The sequence below is a fragment of the Erpetoichthys calabaricus genome, chromosome 2 (assembly GCF_900747795.2).
Source record: "Erpetoichthys calabaricus chromosome 2, fErpCal1.3, whole genome shotgun sequence".
Taxonomy (NCBI): Eukaryota; Metazoa; Chordata; class Cladistia; order Polypteriformes; family Polypteridae; genus Erpetoichthys; species Erpetoichthys calabaricus.
In genome coordinates, this window is record NC_041395.2 from 36,729,900 (window position 1) to 36,750,164 (window position 20,265).

Consider the following 20,265-nt stretch of genomic DNA (forward strand, 5'->3'; position numbering starts at 1 on the left):
AACTCTGGACGCGACCCGATTTGGTCGCGATCCGAACGTAATTTCCTCATACGATTGTTTGTAAACACAATTAATCCATTCCAGACTGTACAAACTGTATGTAAATATATATTTTTTAAGCACAAAAATAGTTAATTATACCATAGAATGCACAGTGTAATAGTAAACTAATGTAAAAACATTGAATAACACTGAGAAAACCTTGAACAAAAGAGAAAACTAACATTGTAAGAGTTTGCGCTAGACCCTTACGAACCGCATGCTGTAAACTTTTTTTATGAGTTTTAAGCACAGGGAAAAAAAATTAAATGCCACTTCTCTTGCGAAACTTTTCAAACCATCCTCTACTAGCTTTAAATTCCTCACCTGCGCCGCTCGAAGAAGGATTTTTTTTCAGCAAATCGCCATGAATCTTCCTGGCTTTTGCGCATATGATCGGCTCGCTTACGCTATCCCCTGCAAGTTGCTTTTTGTCCAACCACATTAGCAAAAGTTTTTCCACCTCTTCCAGCACTTGAGGCCTCTGCTTGGTTAATATTATAACTCCTTTTGCAACATCAGCTGCATGTTAGGCCCTGTATATGCAAACAAAAGAAAATGGGAAATCATTGGCGCATACGAACGCGCGTAGGGAAACTGGCTGCCAGTGTTTTTGTTCACCACTAGAGCGTGTGGTCGTGAACAGATGCTAAATTTTGGCAAGCTTTACGATCATAACCGGTTTTTACGTGTTCGAAAACGTTTGTGACCAGGGGTTCTACTGTAATGCTTTTTTTGGACTGACCAGGTTATATGTTTCATTTTGAGCATTTGACTAAAGTGAAATTGTCAGTATATCATTAGAACTCGGATAATTCGGGTAACTTTGTTATGTCCATATGGTCCAATTTGTAATTCCTAGTTTGTTGAGCATTGATGTGGTATTTCTGACTCGACAACTTGGATTTATCCTCTGTCCAAGAGCAAGTGACCGCAGCGTAAGAACCTGGAAAATTAAGTTTCATTGTAGTTACGCTTCATTGTTTGTGGAAATCCAGCCACACTTTAGGTGGATACATTTTTTTTTTAAATCGACATTTATATAAACAATATCTATTTGAAAAGTTCTGCAACAATATTTTAAAATCATCATTTCTATAAATGGTACCTATTTTAAAAGTTCTGCATTTTGAAAAGTTCCCAAAAATAGTAGACTTGCAGCCTCAAAGTGGAATGTCGCGCTGATTTCCACAAACAATGAAATGTCACGTCCGGCCTCTTGGCTACTCAGTGTACATCCAGCCTCATAGTAGATGTGGCCTCGCAGTTGCTGTCTCCAGCCAGACTCTTGAAACTATCTGCAGGAAGAGTGTGATGCTGTCAAGTCAGCATGGACCAGCATCCTTAAGGAATGTTTATGACACCTTGTTGAATCCATGCCACAAAGAATCCAAGCAGATCTGTAGGGAAAATGGTAGGCAGACCTAATAAAGTGGCCACTGAGTTAATGTGGGCCCCTGTAAATGTAATATTAACAAGAAAAACAGTAAAGATGCTGTGCATGGCTACTTTATACATGAAGTTTGGATTTTCTCCCCATGTCCATGCTAGTTTTCCTTCCTCATCTCAAAGTACAACAAATATCTATTCTGTGCCTTATAATCAGAGAATCTTAATAATATAAGCAGCAGCCTCCTGTTAACTGTCATAAAAACTACTGTAGGTAAAGATTTTGTTGGTTTCTGTTGTCCTCACAGGTGGTGCAGTGGTAGTGCTGCTGCTTTGCAGTAAGGAGACTGTGGAAGATTGTGGGTTCGCTTCCTGGTTCCTCCCTGTGTGGATAGCACTTTGAGTACTGAGAAAAGTGCTATATAAATGTAATGAATTATTATTATTCTGTTTCATAGGCCTCCAAGAAGGGCAGCCCCCGTGCTGCTGCAGACCACAGTCAGCACCATGCGTACTGGCCAGGTCTCTGCTGTCATCCTCCTCTTTCCAAATGACAGATCACCACTTTAACAGACTCGTCCAGGCAATTAGCACCGATGATGTTCCTTTTGGGAATGACAGGCCACTATGGACTTCATATTTAACTTCTGAAGCCTGCCATCCCAGTGCCGCCCAAGGTGACTGCTGTGGGGCTTTGTAGCCCTTTGCTATCAGTTCTGGACTGATGTTTTAGTTTTTGAATCCTCTTAATCCAATCATGAACTACTCCTTACCAAATGCTGGGTTTTGTTTTATTAAAATATATTCTTGTTGATTTGTAAAGTGTTTTATAATATATAAAGTGGTGTGTGCTCTGAAACATATAATGGTCGATTGATGGATTACTTATTGCATTGGTTGTTTCCATTTCTTATGGTGCCAATTAGTATTTAAGGAATGATTTGAAGGCTATCAAAATTTTGGGGTATCATGGTTTTACATTGCTATATACAAACACGTTTACACAGCTCATACACACGAGAACGCTAAAGAATCGAAAACAAATAAATCCAGCCTTTAATGCCACTCTTATTATGTTTCTTTATCTCTTGTGTACCACCACTTTGACGCTGCTTTCTCATATCATAACTCCATTGAATTAGAAGCCCTATATAGATCCTCAGATTGTGTTTTATTTATGCTGCTGAGTGAAATGTGAATAGCGCTACTCTTGCACAAATTGGCCTACCTGGAACGCTTACTCTTTTTGGAGTGTTTATGTTTTTTTGGTATTGATTAGGCCAAGTAATATCTTTGTGTTCCCCATAGTAAATAGAACATCTTCCTCCACATGTTTGGCATGTCAGATTATTGTTCTCAGAACAAAGTACATCCTTTTTTGAAAATGAAAAATCTCTCTGAAGTTCTTTTGTTATATGAGCACAAATGTTTAGACATATTGATGGATTAAGCTTGTGGCTATAGCAGGCCACCTCATAACTAAATGCCTTAATATCAATTCCCAGTCCTTAAGCTTTGCATCATAAATTTAGAATATGTGATTATTCAGGAGGGGTTTCTCTGCAGCCCAGAGCATGAACCGTGGAGCTCCAAGTAGGTGGAGATGACTTGCTTGACAGTCATCATTATATGAGACGGGCAACCCTTCTACGTCACTAATCTTAACCATAGTGTAACTACTCTTAAAAATTCTGGTTCTTTAATTGCATCTTATGGTTCTTTGCTTGGTTGGGTGGTTCCTTGTAGAACCATTGCTGGACAAAGTGTCAATTCATTATGGGAAGGGTTATTTGCATATGAAGTTGGTTCTTTGTGCTTTAACAACATCTTAATAGAAAGAAAAAAACTGAAATCTTTCATGCATTGAATTGCAAAGTCAGATTTTGCGAGTTTCTAGTTGGAGTTTTCAACTGGAATGCCCACTTTGATGGACGGCCAGCAGCTCAACCCAGCCAGGACGTCCCAAGAAGGAAAAGATGGGGGAAGGCAGCTACTTTTGGCCACTGCCTCCCCCAAGACGCTAGATGGCAGCTCCCGGATTCCCGCAGGGCATCCTGGGAATTGGAGTTCGGTTTCACAGCCCTTTTTAGGTGCCGTCAGGGGGAGCTGTCGAAGGACCAGGGGAATCATACTTTCCCTTTAGCCCGGAAGTACTAATGGATCACATGGAGAGGAACCCTGAAGTACTTCCGGGCTGACTAAAGAATTTGAGTTCTCCAGCTGACCCGGAAGTGCTGGTAAGTCATATGGAAGGAAGAACAGAGGAACGTCCGGGTTGGGCACTATATAAAGGACTGCTGAAGACCCAGCCTGAGTCGGGAGGAGGTGGACAACACTTGCTGGGAGGTGTGGAGGAGAAGAAAATTGTTTGTTATTGCTGAACGTATTGTGGATATGGTGCTTTGGTAGCACTGTATGGGAAGAAGAAATAATAAAATACTCCTTGATGCTTTTAATCTGTGTCCAGAACATCTGTCTGTTGGGTTTAGAAAGGGTAATAGTGCCACCTAGCATCCATCCATTTACACCAGTTACGTCGGATTTCCAACTCAAAAACTTGGGGCTGCTCTGTCAAGTTCAGGTTTGTCCATCTTCAGATCATCATGGAAATCCAAAATGGTGCCGTACACCTGCTAACTTTAGTGAGAGCATGCTGTTTATTCACAGTTCTGTCAATATGTGTCTCATTAAATCAGTTGTACACACAGCGCTGCCCAACTTCTATCTGTGGACATGCTGCTACGGTGTTTGCAAATGCAAAATTACTAGGTAATATGTTGTTATCAACTGCTTTTCTATTCCGATGGAGCAAGTGCAACAAAGGTTTTCCTGGACGCATCCGTATTGAAAGCTCATCTGGACGTACAATACATATAATGCAGTGATGAGGAATTAGGACCACAGACATTTTGGATCTCACAAACATCTGTCTGATGTCTCATGTTTTATGTACAACGATAGAATGGAAAAAATTAATTAAAAGGGATGAGATTGCGGCTGAACTTGCCATACTTGTTAACTCTTCAAACAGTACCAGCTTTGTCAATCAACGTGTTATCTATTGGGTGTCACAAAAATAGGTAAGCAGGAGTAGGCAATAAATGTGACATGGGCAGTGATTTCCATGTCATGTAAACTGACATGGCCTGGCGATGTCATCAAGAACTGCAGCTGGAAAGTCAGACATACCTGACAACTAGAAGATGTGTAATGTGACACAGCCGTGTCTTGTTTCCAGTCCATATTAGCTTCAGAGGTGTTTCCTGTCACCCATAAAAATATGAAAGTGAAATGATCGGTCTTGTTATGGTCTGAGAACACAGTGTTGCTGTATTTAGCTGTTCAATAAACAAATCCGTTATTGAGATGAACCTGTGGCAGCAGCCCTGAGAGGACTTCAGTTCTCAGATGGCAGAAGGACTGAACGGAGGCCAATGAGAGATCAGCGCCCACATTGAAGGAGTTGATGTTCAGATGGAAATGTGTGTATTTTTTATAAAAAACGTTTTTTCCATGTGATGCTGGTGTGGTTTTGTTTATCTGTGTATAATGTAATTTGTTTTCCTAAGCTATGCAAATCTTAAATGATAACATTCTCCATATGTAATTTATCATAGTACCAGAATAAGATTTCGGTATTCAGCTAACAGGACCCCCAGTTACCCCAGGGTATGTCACACAGTTACCAAAAAACGTAATAATAAAAACGCGCCAGGTGTCCTGCCAGCACCAGATTCAGATAGAAATAAATGAATAATAACACTAGGGTCTCAAAATATTTTATTATTAATATTATTTTTATGTTAACACCGCAGCCGTTTTCCCCCATAATGCAACATATTGGCCAGGCACAGCATAGTTAAAAAAAGAACCTTTACTAGAATAGTTTTTGACTTCAGGGGAGAGACTGGTGGATTTAAAACATTTTTTTTCCCAGGTGGGGGGCAAACTCACATTAATGTGAGGAGAGCCATGAATTTTGTGCTACACCGGTGAGTGGATTTATGGATAAAATGATGTGTTTGCAGAACTGGATGGATGGATAAATTAAAAAAATGGTTTTACTGGAATGAGTAACGCCTTAAAAATGGATGGATAAATGGATTAAATAGCAGTTTTACCAGATTTCTGGATAGATCAGTGAATGGGAAGATTAAGCAATGGGTTTACAAAATGGGTGAACAGATTAAACAGTGGAAATAAGATTGGCTGGAATGAACACTGGTCATGTGACATTAATCAATAACTCAGAACACATGGACTTCACTGGCCTGTTACACTGATCTATGATGACTGCGATCAATGGCAAGAGTCCATCCTTCTGTATGGTTAAAGGAGTAAAATAGCCAATTTGTTTGGCCTTTTCCAGCCCTTTGGTGCATTATGATACACAACAGCGTAAGCTCGTGCTTCATGACTCGGAGTTGAACTGTTCAAGTGAATCAGCATTGTGCGATAGCAGCTACAATGGGCTCTAAACTTGGATTTATGGACAAAACAATGCGTTTACACAAATGGATGGACGGATAGATTTACAAGAAATGGGTTTACATGATAGGTGATTGGATGGATTGAACAATGCCATACAAAATGGATGGATAAATAGATTATACAGCAGATCTCCCAGATTGCTGGGTAAGTCAGTGAATGGGAATATTAAACACTGACTTTACAAAACAGTTGAATAGATTAAACAAAGGATATAAAAGAGGCTGAACTGAACACTAGTCATGTGACATCAATCAATCAATCAGAATACATGGGCATCACTGGCCCATTGCGCTGATTTCTTCTGACTGTGACCAATGGCAAGAGTCCACCCTTCGGTATAGTCATGGGAGTACCTTTGCCAATTTGTTAAACCCATGTGCATTGTGGAAGTCCTGAAGGCCTTTTCCTACCCTTTGGAGCACGACTCTCTGTATGTCGGAGAACAGCACACGCTAGCACTCTATGATTTGGAGTTGATGTGTTCATGTGAGCAATTAAAACTGCAAACCGGCAGTGGGAAATAACAGCTACAATGGGCTCTAAACCTGTACAAGCAGAGAAAATTTGACACTGTCATCACACGTGGAAAGATTGGAGTCTTTGTATGTAACGAGAGAGCAGGATTCAGGAGTCTGCACTGTATAGCAGTATAACTAGCTGTGCTACCTATCAAAGATGGGTCGAAATCTATGTAGACAATATAGATGTCTACATTAACATTAATAGTGCACTATGCAATGCATATGTCTCTGTTAAATACCATTTGGTATGGGATTTGTGAAAGCAGTGTTAATGTTTGTGATGTCCCCACTGCCCGACATCTATTGGAATGACCAATGCAATACATTTTATAACTAAAAATGTTAGTGATGTGACATTTGTTGGAATGACAGAGACATAGCAACAGGATGGACACACAGACAGACATGTATCCATTTTTTTAAGGTGGATACAGGTTTGGTATACTCTCACCTTAAGGGTGACTTGGACCTTGTGCTGGTGCCAGAGCTTCTGAAAAGATCTCCTAGTGGTAGCAGTCAGACCAGTTCTCTGCATGATATCATGGGTGTACCTACCATCATGGCTGTGGGACACTTCCCAGATACATAAAATCAGTGACACGGTCAACCTTCTGTTCCCAAATGGAGATGTCCCTTTCACACTTTTCTAGCCCCTAAGTTCTGCAGTATGTGGCGCAGACAACTGGATTAACCAGTGAGTTTACAAGATTGATAAGGATGGATTGAACAATGGATTTGTAAAATGAATATATAGAAGGATTAAGTATCAGATATACAGGTTGGTTGTAAGACAATCAGTTTACAGGATGGCTAGACAGAAGTATGACGAAGGAAATCTAAACACACCCTACGCAGACTTTAGCGCCAGTGCATAGAAAGCAAACCACGTAATCAGTGAAAATGAGGGTGGCACCAATGCAGAGATGACAAAGAAGTTCCATTCCCTCTCAATCGTTGGATTTCTTTCTTTTTATTGTCTCACATCATGTGCTAATTTACCAAAAAATGTCTGCCTCACAGTTGTCTCTAGGAAGCTCAGCAGTCACCAGGTCACGGGGTTTGTGATGACGCCACGCTAATGACTTTCCTAATTATTCTACTCCCTGCCAGTTACTTTGGTTTACTAATAACAGTCATTTACAAGTAGGTAGGTTAAACCTCATCATGTTACTTTGGCTTCGTAGACACACTAATTGCATGGAACTGGAGAGCACCCTTCTGGCATCTCTCCACGCCCACAGCGATGCCAAGGAGACTCGAGCAGATCAGGACTATGGTTTTATTTTATAAAACACACAGAGGAGAGTCATAAAAGTATAAAGAAATCTGACACAAGAAAACTAAACACTGCTGCTCCATAAGGCCTTCCTTCAAAGATGGTTGAACTCCTGTTTACCTGGTGAGTGAAGATGCCTACTTTTCCAGTAGCACCAAAGCACCACTTTCTAAGCAATCACCACAATCCTGGCATCATGCTCCTCTTCCTCCCTCCAATGACCCTTTCTTCTAACTGTCCTTCTAATGATCTGTGTGCTGAGGTGGCATTAAACTCCATCTTCAGAAGGACTTTGGCTACAGGGACATTGGGCAGAGTGCGGTCTAATGACTTCCCTACACAATAAACCATAAGTGAAGTTTGAAAGCTCGACTCCCACTGCTTGTCATACTGCATAATTTTTTACTGGGAATAGAAGTGCAGATGTACAATTAAATAAAAAACAGCCGGTTCACATTTTAATGCCAAGTATATGGGGCTCTTGTCTTCAGGCCCCCTGAATAAATTGGTAATTTCACACTGCAGACACACACACAAACACTTTAGGGCCCATAGAGGTAGGCAAATGAGATGGAAATGGGCTTGTAGCACTGGGAATGAAGACAGTTTCACTCACTACAAATGCAACAAGAGATTACATTCACTATATGATGAAAAACTATCAAAATGTATTAGTATAAAATGTTGAATGATGTTATGTACATTTTATTAATAAAACAAACTACTACTGAGAATTACGTCAAAACATTGATTTTGTTCCTGTGTGGTTTCCCTTTAGTTTTTAGATTCACATCCCTGACGTGGCTTTATCAAATGCACTGAAATTAACCACATATTGTTTATTAATTTAAGGCATCTCATTGTAATCAACCCGTAACCATATAATGGTGCACCAAATGGCAAGATGCTGTCTCAGCGCGCAATCTATTTGAACTGTTCCCATACGGCAAATGCTTCAGAGCCTTTCCTGTAGGGACCTTGCGGTTCAGAAACAGTTTCATCCCAAGTGCTCTAAGCGCACTCAATCAGTCCATCAATTGTTCCTGGTAGAACTGCCTGTACTTATAAGTACAATCACCTCACTGTAAACTTGCACTACAAGTTTAATATTGCACAACCCGAGTCACTTTATAAAGCATGTATTTACAGATGATGACGACTGGCTTCTAAGTCATTTTAGATTTTTAAGTGCTATCTTCTTGGAGCTCTCGATATCATTTTTAAGATGAAATGCAGTAAAGCATGTTTATTACATTATACAGATAAGTTTTAAACTTCATTAAAATAATCTATATTGTTAATAATTAAACATGTGAGGACATGGTGGCCCTGTGCTGGCGACGAGCTGGCGCTCTGTTCAGGGATTGTTCCTGCTTCGCGCTGTATGCTTTCTGGGATTGGCACAACCTGGATGGATAGATGGATGGAATAATTAAACATGTACTATGAAGATATTTCAATATTTCATAAATGTTTTGAAGAATCAACGCTCTAAGCTTACAGATGGCTTGGCATCTTTTACAGAGCTGATTGTGTGGCGATTGGTTACTTAGAGAAAGAAAAGGAAGGACAGGAATTGAGGGTTAGTATGTTTGAGAGAGACAGTACTGCTGCAATAAATTATTTCATCGAAGGTCACGCACGGCGCAGCAAGCATCATGCGCAAGGCAGGAACAATCACTGGACGGAGCACAAGCTCGTCACTATCACTGCGCCACCGTGTTCCCATGTTTAATACATGTTTTAATTGATATGATATGAATACTGAAATGATATCAAGTATACATCTTAATATTTAAATTGTTCAGGGAGCTGCAATTTCGCAAATGAAATGGATTCTGTGTCCTGTTGGAGGAAGAGAAAGCCATTTTAAGATGCTTTTAGTGTTTCACACACATAGAGCACATAGAAGAACACATACAAAACAAAACATTTAACGTGCTACTTTAGCTATGTTGGTATTTGAGAAATTAGTAAATTAAACAATTTTAAGATGACGTTTTTGACGCTCTACTTTGATGGCAAAATAAACTACATGATTAAAGTGGAAATTTCGAAATTAAAGTTGACATTTCGAGCTTTTTTCCCCACCGTGTCCCTATTTTTTCTCTTTTCTCTGTACCCTAATACGCTTCCATATGACACTCAGACGGTGGGCTACGACTCACCTTTTCACAGCGACTTTGATATCTGACCACTTCTTATTTAATTTGATCACTTTGCGACTTTCTGAACTTGAACTTTCGAGTTTCTCCGCCACTCTGTTACTCCTCCTTTTTTTGTTTATATCACTGCTTAAACCAACATATAACGGGTTGGATAATGACTGACTGACTGACTAGTACGTTTTTCCTTGCCTCCACTTGGCATTCGCAGAAATTCTTCTATTTCCCCTGTGCTTTTGCCATTGTCTTTTCACAGAACGGTGAGCTTAAGGGCTATTTATATTGATTTGCATATTCAAAGAGGCGTAATTCTGGGAGGAGTTGGGGAGTGGCAGCACACGCGTGCACATGCGTTACTTTTCACACTGACCAGGATTTATGGAGCGGAAAAACGTGGAAGTTGGCATACGCACAACTTTATGCATCTGGATTTTTTTGTGCATATGCACATTTCTGCTTTTGTCCGTATGCCATGTTTTAGTGTGAATTCTACACATGCCGTTATGCATGAGGCCCCTGGAGTGGCCGAGTCAGAATCCAGGTCTAATCCAATTGAAAATGTGTGGCTGGAGTGTGTGGCAGTTTTGGAAACTGATGTGAGAAAAAAAGAAGAGCCAAGATGAGGATAGAAAGAGGGCGACCTGTGCACCCAGACTCAAAACTGTCATGGCTGCCAAAGGTACAAAATACTAAATGCTCACTGCAAGGGCCTGACTTCTTATGTGATCAGCTATTTTGCATTTGGCATTTGTAATAAGTTTACACCACTTTGCAGAAGTCTGTTTTCAATTTGACATTAAAGAGCCTTTTCTGTTGATCAGTGTCAGAAAAGCCAAATTAAATCCATTGTGAATACTATTTATAGACACTGTACGTTTTACAGTCTGAGCATAACCTAGCGTGATTTATATTGAACAGTTTTTACAATATAGTTTAGCATTTTATTTTCTTTTACAATTGCTTCTGCATATTGCATTGCTGATGAGAATACTGTGGTAACATCAGCCCCCATAATCCTTTCCAGAGGTTGCTTCCTGTAAGACAGAATCATCCATCTTGTATTTATAGTTGACATTCCTTTTGCCCACATGTAGCACTTTGTCATTTTTGACATTAAACTTAAAATCTTTTTTAAATTATTTTCGCCACCTCCGTAGCATTTGCCACCCCTCCAGTTTTAGTGCTATCTAGACATTTCAAAGGTTTATTAACTACTCTGGGAAAATTATTAAAATCACTTTGAAAGAGTAACAGTGGAAAGACAGACCCCTTGATGGACTCCACTAATGACCTCCTCCATTCCCTCCTTATCTGTCCTCTTGGCCTTGTATCGATTATCCAACATAAAATGCGGTTTTAATGGCAACAGCATCTAGTTTCAAAATTAGTTTTAAGTATTGGACTGTGTGAAAGGCTTTTTGAAAGGAAACTAGAGTGCACACGGACAAGAGGAGAACATGCAAACTCAAAGCCGATGGCAAGCAAGATGGGAAGTCTCCTGAAAGTATGAGGCAGCCACACTAACCTCTGTGCCATCATGCCGCCAGTGGTTGGAACATTAAAAAAAAAAAAAAGATTAGCTAAGAAACATCTTGTGATCTTTTGCCCCCAACTCCCATGTAATTGGTAGCTTCACATGTCTGGAAAGGAGTGTGCTCTGTTAATGAGCCTGGCAGAATGCCCAGGCTGCCAGCAGCATAGTAACCCTCATTAGTCTGACTTCACCCTTTGTCTTGATACCAGATGATAAGAATGAAGACTTAACTGTGAGTGGGGTAAACCTGTGTTCAACAAGTTAAATTAAATGACAAATAATTGTTGGCTTATTCAAGAGAAGGTGGAATTAAGAATTAGAAATATTAAAATTAGCGTAAGTGTGCTGCCATTAAGAGTAACCCTGTGTCTGATGTGTGATGTGCCAACACTGCAAGGAGATGGTAGGGCATTGATTATGAACATTGTGCGGCTTTGCTTGATGATCTGAATATGTTAGAGAGAGCTATTAAAGGGTGGAGGAGAGCATTGGGTAATAAAGAAGGTGATGTGAAGAAGACTTTAAAAGATAAAAACAAGCTAATCTTTGTTTATACAGAATTTAATTAACTAATTAAAGAAAGCAACCAAGCAACAACAGCCCATGTGTGCTGTCAAAGCTGAGCTGACTTTCTAGGGCAGAACTAGGGGGGAGCATCACTAAAATGGAAAAGCTGCTTAGCGTCTACCATTTTACCTTATAGTGCGCATTTTATGGTTCAGCCCAAGAGCGTCAGCTGGTTTTGCATCTGATACTGCTGGGATACGTTAGTTTGGAAATAGACGGTGTAATGGAAACCGGGGCATCAGTGAGTCCAAACCACGACATGAACACACAAGCACAGTCCCGGGTTTAAATAAGGGTTGGTTTATTAACCAAACTCTGCAAACAAGTAACAGGTTTCTCTCTCCACAATTCAATTCTTCCCCACAATTTCTCTCACCACCGCACTGCCCTCCTAAAGTTGAGTGTTGCCCTTCTTGCTCCCAACTCCGACTCGCCTGGCTAAGGGAGTGCAGGTCCCTTTTATTAATGACCTGGGAGTACTTCTGGTACCAGGGCCACTGCCTGAGTCATACGGAATTACAGCCGGGACCTTGTCTCCCTGCAGCGCCCTCTTGTGGCACCCAGTGACCCCAGCAGGGCTGCTCTGCTGGACTACATCTCCCTACATGTCCTGCTGGCTTTCCGATGGGCACCAATATCGGGGGCTGCTGCCATCTAGTGTGCTGGGGGAGTAAAAAGCCCCCAGCTATATCTTTTTAGTGGGCTGATTATCACTCCCTTCCTCCCCGGCCGGGATTCCCATCTGCCTGTTAGACACCCCCCGTCTGGGTAAGGAACCATCCCCTCTTCAGGCCGGGATGCCTGTCCAGCCCATGTGGCATCTACAATGGATAGACTCAAGAAGTGGATGGACGGTGGGCAGAACTGCTTTTGTATAGCGACCTCCATCTGGAGCTTTACACCGTGGCACCATTGTTTGCAGGTAGGTGAAGTGACTCTCTTCAGGCCATAAGGTGAGTTGAGAACTGAAGCAGAAGATTTACTGTAATGCTTTTTTACATTCTCTCCTATCTTTTAAAATATATAAGTTAAGAACCTGGTTCCATTTCCAAATGTTGTCCTTCTTATTGGAGTCTGAATGTTCCTTCTGTTTCCTCGTCTTACCTCAAACAGCCTAAGGACATTTAGTTTAATGGTCTGTTATGGCGACTACCAGTTGTGATTGTGTGCTCACAATATGTCCTGCCATTAACTAGAACCCCACATGAGGGCAGTTTTCTTTTTGGCTCCTCATAAGCCTCACCAGAAATAAGCAAATTCAGACTTGAACTAGCACCAGTATGAAAGAATGTGGGCATGTGTGTGTGAGTGAGTGTGTTGTGCAGTGCGTAAAGTAGGCCATATTGGGATGATTTCATTGCTAAAAGCAAAAAGGCCTTTAAATTGTGCTAGTGTGAGTGTGGGTCTCATCCTAGGATAGGGCTGGCCTTGCCCCTATAAACCCAACCAAGAATAAGGCAAATGAGGATCTAAAGTGATGGAGTGCGACTGAAGCTGGGTGAATGTGTGATAGTCTCCTATGCAGCCATGAGTGGTTGCTGTTTTGTGTATGATGCTACCAAGCACAGAAATGAATGTATGGCTGCCATATAAACCCGTGTCATTCTCTTACTTTATAAACAGTATGCCATATTTCAAAATTTACCTTCATTTCTGAAATGCCCAAAGGTTTACACATAAACATTTCTCCAGTTTTGATGTCACTACACTGGTTACCTGTGTCATTCAGAATTGACTTTAAAATACTGCTTATGGTTTATAAAGCTTTAAATAATCTTGCTCCATCTTATATATCGGAATGTCTGACACCTTATATTCCAAATCGTAACCTTAGATCCTCAAATGAGTGTGTGCTTAGAATTCCAAGAGCAAAACTTAAAAGAAGTGGTGAGGTGGCCTTCTGCTATTATGCACCTAAAATCTGCCAGAATTCGCCAGGCTAATATAGTGGAGCACTTTAAAAAATTGCTGAAAACACATAATTTTAACATGGCCTTCTCATAACTTCACTTTAATTTAATCCTGATACTCTGTATATTTAATTCATTATAATAACTATTCATGGTGGCTCTAAAATCCGTACTAACCCCTACTCTCTCTTCTGTTTCTTTTTCCGTTTTTTTGTGGTGGCGTCCTGCGCCACCACCACCTAATGAAAGCACCGTGATGTTCCTACATTGATGGATTAAAAGCCAGAAGTCTGCATGACCATCATCATCAAGTCCTTCCAGTGAGAACCTTAAATACAAAGAGGACTGTTTCATTTATGTTAGGTAGAATGCCCAGAGGGGGCTGGGTGGTCTCATGGTCTGCAACCCCTGCAGATTTTTTTTTTTTTCTTTCCAGCCGTCTGGAGTTTTTTTTTTGTTTTTTTCTGTCCCTTATTCTATGTTAATTAGTGTTGTCTTATTTTAATTCTTACTTTGTCTTTTATTTTTCTTTTCTTCATCATGTAAAGCACTTTGAGCTACATTATTTGTATGAAAACGTCCTATATAAATAAATGTTGTTGTTATTGTTGTTACATATAATAACTTCACTTTTAACTCATTTTCTTATGTTACAGCCTTATTTTAAAATCAATTAAATTCATTTTTCCTTCATCAAGCAACACTCAATACCCCAGAATGACAAAGCGAAAACAAGATTTTAGGAATAAAAACTGAAATACCACAATGACACAAACATTCAGAACCTGTACTTAGTAATTAGTTGAATCAACTTTGGCAGAGATTACAGCTAGAAGTCTTCTTTGGTTTGATCCAATGACCTTCACACCTGGATTTGAGGATTTTCTGCAATTCTTCTCTGCAAATCGTCTCAAGCTCTGTCAGGTTGGATGGAGACTGTTGGTGGACAGTTAATTTCAAGGCTTTCCAGAAGAGATTGATTGGCTGGGAAGGTCAAACACATTCAGAGAGTTGTCCCTAAACCTCTCCTCTAGGGTCATTGGTGAACCTTCAGCCCAGTCTGAGGTCCATATCACTCTGGAGCAGGTTCTCATTAAGGATACTGTATCTCTGTACTTTGCTCCATTCAACTTTCCTCAACTGTGACTAGTCTCCCAGTTCCTGCTGCTGAGAAACAACCCCAGGGTATGTTGCTGCCACCGCAATGCTTTAGGATAAAGTGGGCACTGCCTATTTTGCTGGGCTTAGTGGCACGCAAGGCCTGTCAATACAGCAGATTTAAAAGGGATGCAGACAGCCATTTACTCTACATTCTCTACCTGCCTTCTAGAGTGATTTTCTGAACTGCAGCTCACACCAACACTCTGGACAGCCCAGTCCTTCATCTGATAGCAAAGGTGTGAATGAGAATTGAGCTGACACTTTTGAAGAGACTCCTTCTGATGAAAGGCGCCCAAATGGACATTTTTTTTAGACTTGTGACTAAACTGAACCTGCCTGGATGTGATGGACAAAATAACACACCAACAAACAGGCCCTGGATCTGTAACTGGATGGGACTTTAATCCAGTCACCTTCCTTTAAGACTAGCTGATTTCATCTCTTCCATCTCTTTTTTTCCTGAGGGTCATTTTCCTTTGGGGAGCCATATTGCAGACAATACACTCCCTTTTAGGGAACTGAAAGCTGACAGTCTGTTCTGTTTGTGAGACGAAAGCAGACGGGCCAGTCTCTTCAGGGGTGATAAGCCACCCACTGCCTGTGGAACAAAGAACTCTCAAACTGTCTTTGGCCTGAAAGCTATTCTCCATAGAGCCTTGGCACTGGATGCCCTGAACTAGCACTAGAAGTCACTCTGCCAAGCCAAGCTCTGTGCCAGTGACTGAGCCCAGTCTGAAAATGCTGAAAGAAAAGTTGCAGAGGACATAGCAAATAAATCAACAGCGAGCTGATAAAGGCAGCATCACAGCACACCACAAACAAAGGACCATGACCATGTAGCAAAGAGAAAGAGGGCACTCCAGTACAGAAGAAGTCCTGCACTTAAACATGGAGCAACAATGATGGCACAATATCAGACATCATCTTTAAAGACGTATCGTAAAACTGCTTACCAGTGCCAAGATGAATTAGAACTCTAAATAGCCAGTAAACAGCCAGCATATTCTGTGTTAAATGTTTGTGTGTCTCTTTTCTCTTTCGTTCTGCCTTCATATATATGCAGTTATCATGTTTCTATGGTCCTTTAGTTTATCACTAAGTTGTGTTGTTCTGTTTCTTAAACAAGTCTGCCTCAGTTACTTTGACACAAGTCTAACAGCCAGAGATCTGCCTCCTACAACAGAGGAAGGTAAGGTAAATATAGGGGGAGCCTTGCCAAATTAATGAATTGCTTAAATTGACAATTAATCGAGTGATCAACTCATATTTTCCAATAATCATTTACCATAGGAAGGGTACTGCACAGCTGATGACTGGTGTGTGGCTTCCTTCAAAAGTTAACCCTTAAAATTGAGGCCAAGCAGTTCAATTCTGGTTTCATTAGACCAGAGAATCATGTGTCTCATAACCTGAGAATCCTTGAGGTGCAAACTCCAAGCAGCCACGTCTCACCACTTTGACATAAAGCTTTGATTAGTGGAGTGTTGCAGTGGTGGTTGTCCTTTTAGAAAATTTCCCATTTTCACACAGCTTCTCTGTAGCTGTAGAGTGACCATCAGGTCTTGGTCACCTTTTTACTTTCTTGTGTATGAAGTATAGGGAAAATATTGTAATGTCCTAAAATTCGATTTCGAGGTTTTGATGAATCTCAACATTTTAGACCCCCCTGAGTCCAAAAATACCATTTTGGAATTATGTCTCTGTGTCTCTGTGTGTGTGTGTGTGTGTGTGTGCGTGCGTGTGTGTGTGTGTGTGTGTGTGTGCGTGTGTAAACACGATAACTTGAGTACGCTTTCGCTTAGGTCAACCAAGTTTTGCATACAAGTATTAGGTACAAAACGTAAATTTCTATCAACTTTTGAGCTATTTCCACTAACCGGAAGTGGCACTTTTTTGTTCACGCAGCTGAAGAGTCTGATTTATTCAACTTTATTTTTATAATAATTGTTCAATATATTATTAATTTGATTTGATTTATTGTTGATGGTTCTTTAATGTACATAATATAAAAATACAATCATTGTCTTGTGGTTTACTCCTCAAATATCCATCCCCATATCTGAGTACAGGGGGTCCTCGGGTTACGACACAGTTCCGTTCCTACAACAGTGATGTAACCCAAATTTTGGTGTAAGTCAAAACTCACCCTAGCCTAAGTCACTTACCTATCCTAACACATTTGCAAAATCATAATCTTGAACATAAAAACACAACAAAGCCACAGAAAAAGGAAAAGGACATAAATATACTGTACTGTACACTGTACTGTAGTAACAGAAAAAATGAGTGTAAAAAAAATCCTTACCTTTATTCCTTCTCATGTCTCAATTTTTTAAAATTTTTATGGGAGTGAGCGTTGTAAACTTGAAACGTCGTATGTTGAGATGCTGTAACCTGAGGACTCCCTGTATATAAGAAAGTCTTGGGGAGACCACTCCTGATTTTTCACTAATGCCCTTCTCCTCAGAATTCTTATGCAGTCAGTTTGAAGAAGACTTGTGTTTGTTCCAAACTTATTCCATTTACGAATTATGGAGTCCTTCAATGGATGGGACCTTCTATAGACAGTAGTGTGCCTTTCCTAATCATGCACAGTCAATTGAATTGACCGGTGGTGGACAAGATGTAGAAACATCTCAAAGAGGACCAATGTGATGGTATACACCTGAGCCAAACTTCAAGTGCCACAGCAAATACTTGTGTCATTTGGATATTTAAGGTTTATAAATCTATATATTAATAAAAGCCAAATGCCACTGACTCACTCATCACGAAATCTCCCGAACCATCAGAAATTTGTAGGTTACCGTTGGCCCACAGGTGCTCACTAAGAAACAGTTTTAAAAATTTCATGGTCCAAGTGTATTCTGTCGATATATCCATCTGCTTTTCACAAGAGAATTACTTAATGGATTTAGATCTGCTTGTTTTCTATAATTTGCTTCAACTTTCTGGTGCCATAGTTCGCTTGCAGTACCGATGTATTTATGTAAATCCAACAGAGTGGCTGTGGGCCAAGAGCAGGGGGGGGGCGGGGCCTTCCTCATTCACTCTCCAGCCTCTGTTCAAGTTGGTCCAGGTCTCGCCACGTGTTGGAGTGCACCTTGCCTCTGCTTAGCTAACGATACCTGTTTGTTCAACAGAAATTATCATCTAAAGATTGTTAAGGAGTAACGATTGACGTTTTTGAGAGAGAGATGAGAGCTCCATGTGTTTTAGAGGGTAGCTACTGATTGACAGAGATATCACGACCATGTGCTTTTCTCCCCACGCGGGGAATGCTCTCCCAATAGAGCTGAACACGATCATATATTGTGCCAACGTCTATTGATTTTTAAAGTTTGTCCTGTTTCATTACTATGTGGGCACAGCCACGGGGTACAGCTAGTTTATTATATAATAAAACGCTAAGGTCTGTGTGTCCAGTTTCTCCGAGAAATCTGATTGGTCAGTTTGGCTCTGGCGTGATTAGTCACTTTGGCTTTGGATGACGAATTGAAAGAGGAGGTGAGAGTGTGAGATGCAAGTGGAGGAGTAAAGGCATATGAGCCACACAGGAAGCGTTGTCTTCAAGTCAAAAAGCAAACAGGAGGTGAGAAAGTTGCCTCGCAGTTCAGGAAGGGATCTGAGACACAGGCTTTACAGAAACGTGCACAAAAGAGGGACAGCTGGTGAAGTGGTGTACACACACTTATGCGTACAGAGGAAAGGTGCCAGGGATAGCAAATATTTTTAAATTATTCTATTATCTGTGACAGATACTGTAGCTAATGTTCAATAATTTTGCAAAAATTCCTAAAATCGTGTTTTCTCTTAAAGTTCTAGAAAATTGAGTGTCGCTTGATGAAGGGCAAAAATGAATTTGATAGATTTTAGAATAAGGCAGCAAAATAGCAAAAAGTGAAGGGGTCTAAATACTTTTTGAAAGCACTGTATATTTTTTAATGCCATGCATGTTGATGTCAAAGTTTTACTCACCTGAATATAGCAACATGAAATAAACAGTAGTGGAAGGAGATATCCCAAAATGAGGATGGCAGCAGTGTAGCTTTGTTTCTGGGTATGACTCTCCCATATCTCCCAGCAGAAAGTACTGTTGGGTGCCTCATAGTAGCCTGTGACATATGTTTGGTGCTGGGCTACTGGTATGGCTATGCCCAAAGAAAGAAGCCAGGCCATTACCATACCAGACACAGCATTCCTGCGGCTGCGCAGTCCCAAAGACACCTTGGCGTGATGCACAACGGCAATGTAACGATCAGCCGACATGGCAACCAATGTGAAGATGCTGACCAGCATGGTGACTGTGGCAAAGTAGTGAACTAACTTGCATAAGATTGGCCCAAAAATCCACTCAGGAAGGGAGTAAATCGTGGCCTGGAAAGGGACACAGAGGAACAGGAAGGCCAGGTCTGCCATGCTTAGATTGAAAATGAGAATATTTGTGGTTGTGCCAGATTTGCCCATTTTTTTCCGGGATAACACAACAATGACTAAGGAGTTACCAATCACACCAGAAATGAAGACCACGAAGAAAACAAGTGGCACCATGATCACCTGAGGTCCAGTCACAGGGTCGTCTCCGGCAGAGAAGGCTGAAGTGGGCAGAGCAGCGCTGATATTCATGGGGGTCCACGTAGAGGATGTCGACACACTCTCAACACTCATGTTCGTGACAAAGGAAGTGTTTGTCTGATCAGAGTCCTTGTAATGATCCACGTAGATATTCATCGCTTGAATGATCAATCTACTAAAGTTATATAGTTGTCCAAAAAATAAATTACTGGTATTTTTAAGGAAAAAAATAAAAACATTTTAAAATTAAAGTGTCCCTTACAGGAAAAAAGTGTTTGTGAAATATGAGTCCAATCAAGAGATCCAGTTAGCGAAAAAGGAAGTTAGAAATTCAATATTGTGTCAGTTCCGTGAATACTTGCCATTAATGGCAGACTTTAATGATGGCATGGCTAGCGTGTGCTGGCTTCTCTGTTGGTTTTCAGAAATTTGGACTCAAGTTGTTATAAAGCCATTAAGATTCTGCAGCAACAAAATAATGACTGGCACTGGCAATAATTTTACAGCTCTTTACAGTTGAGTAATAACAAAGATAGTAATGGTGCAAATTCTGGGGTGATCAGGAATTCCATAGTAGCCTAGGCAGACAAATAAATGAAAGGAAATATTATTAATAAACCTAATAAAATTATATAAA

General features: G+C 40.6%; 1 protein-coding gene across 1 annotated transcript in view; it reads right to left on the bottom strand.

The window, feature by feature from the left end:
• Positions 1-19,784, bottom strand: part of LOC114645247 (galanin receptor type 1-like) — a 37,456-nt gene extending 17,672 nt beyond the window's left edge. The window contains exon 1 of the mRNA XM_028793119.2: positions 19,032-19,784. Coding sequence (XP_028648952.2) covers positions 19,032-19,784 — 753 coding nt within the window. The remainder of the gene's footprint in view (positions 1-19,031) is intronic.
• Positions 19,785-20,265: the final 481 nt, after the last annotated feature.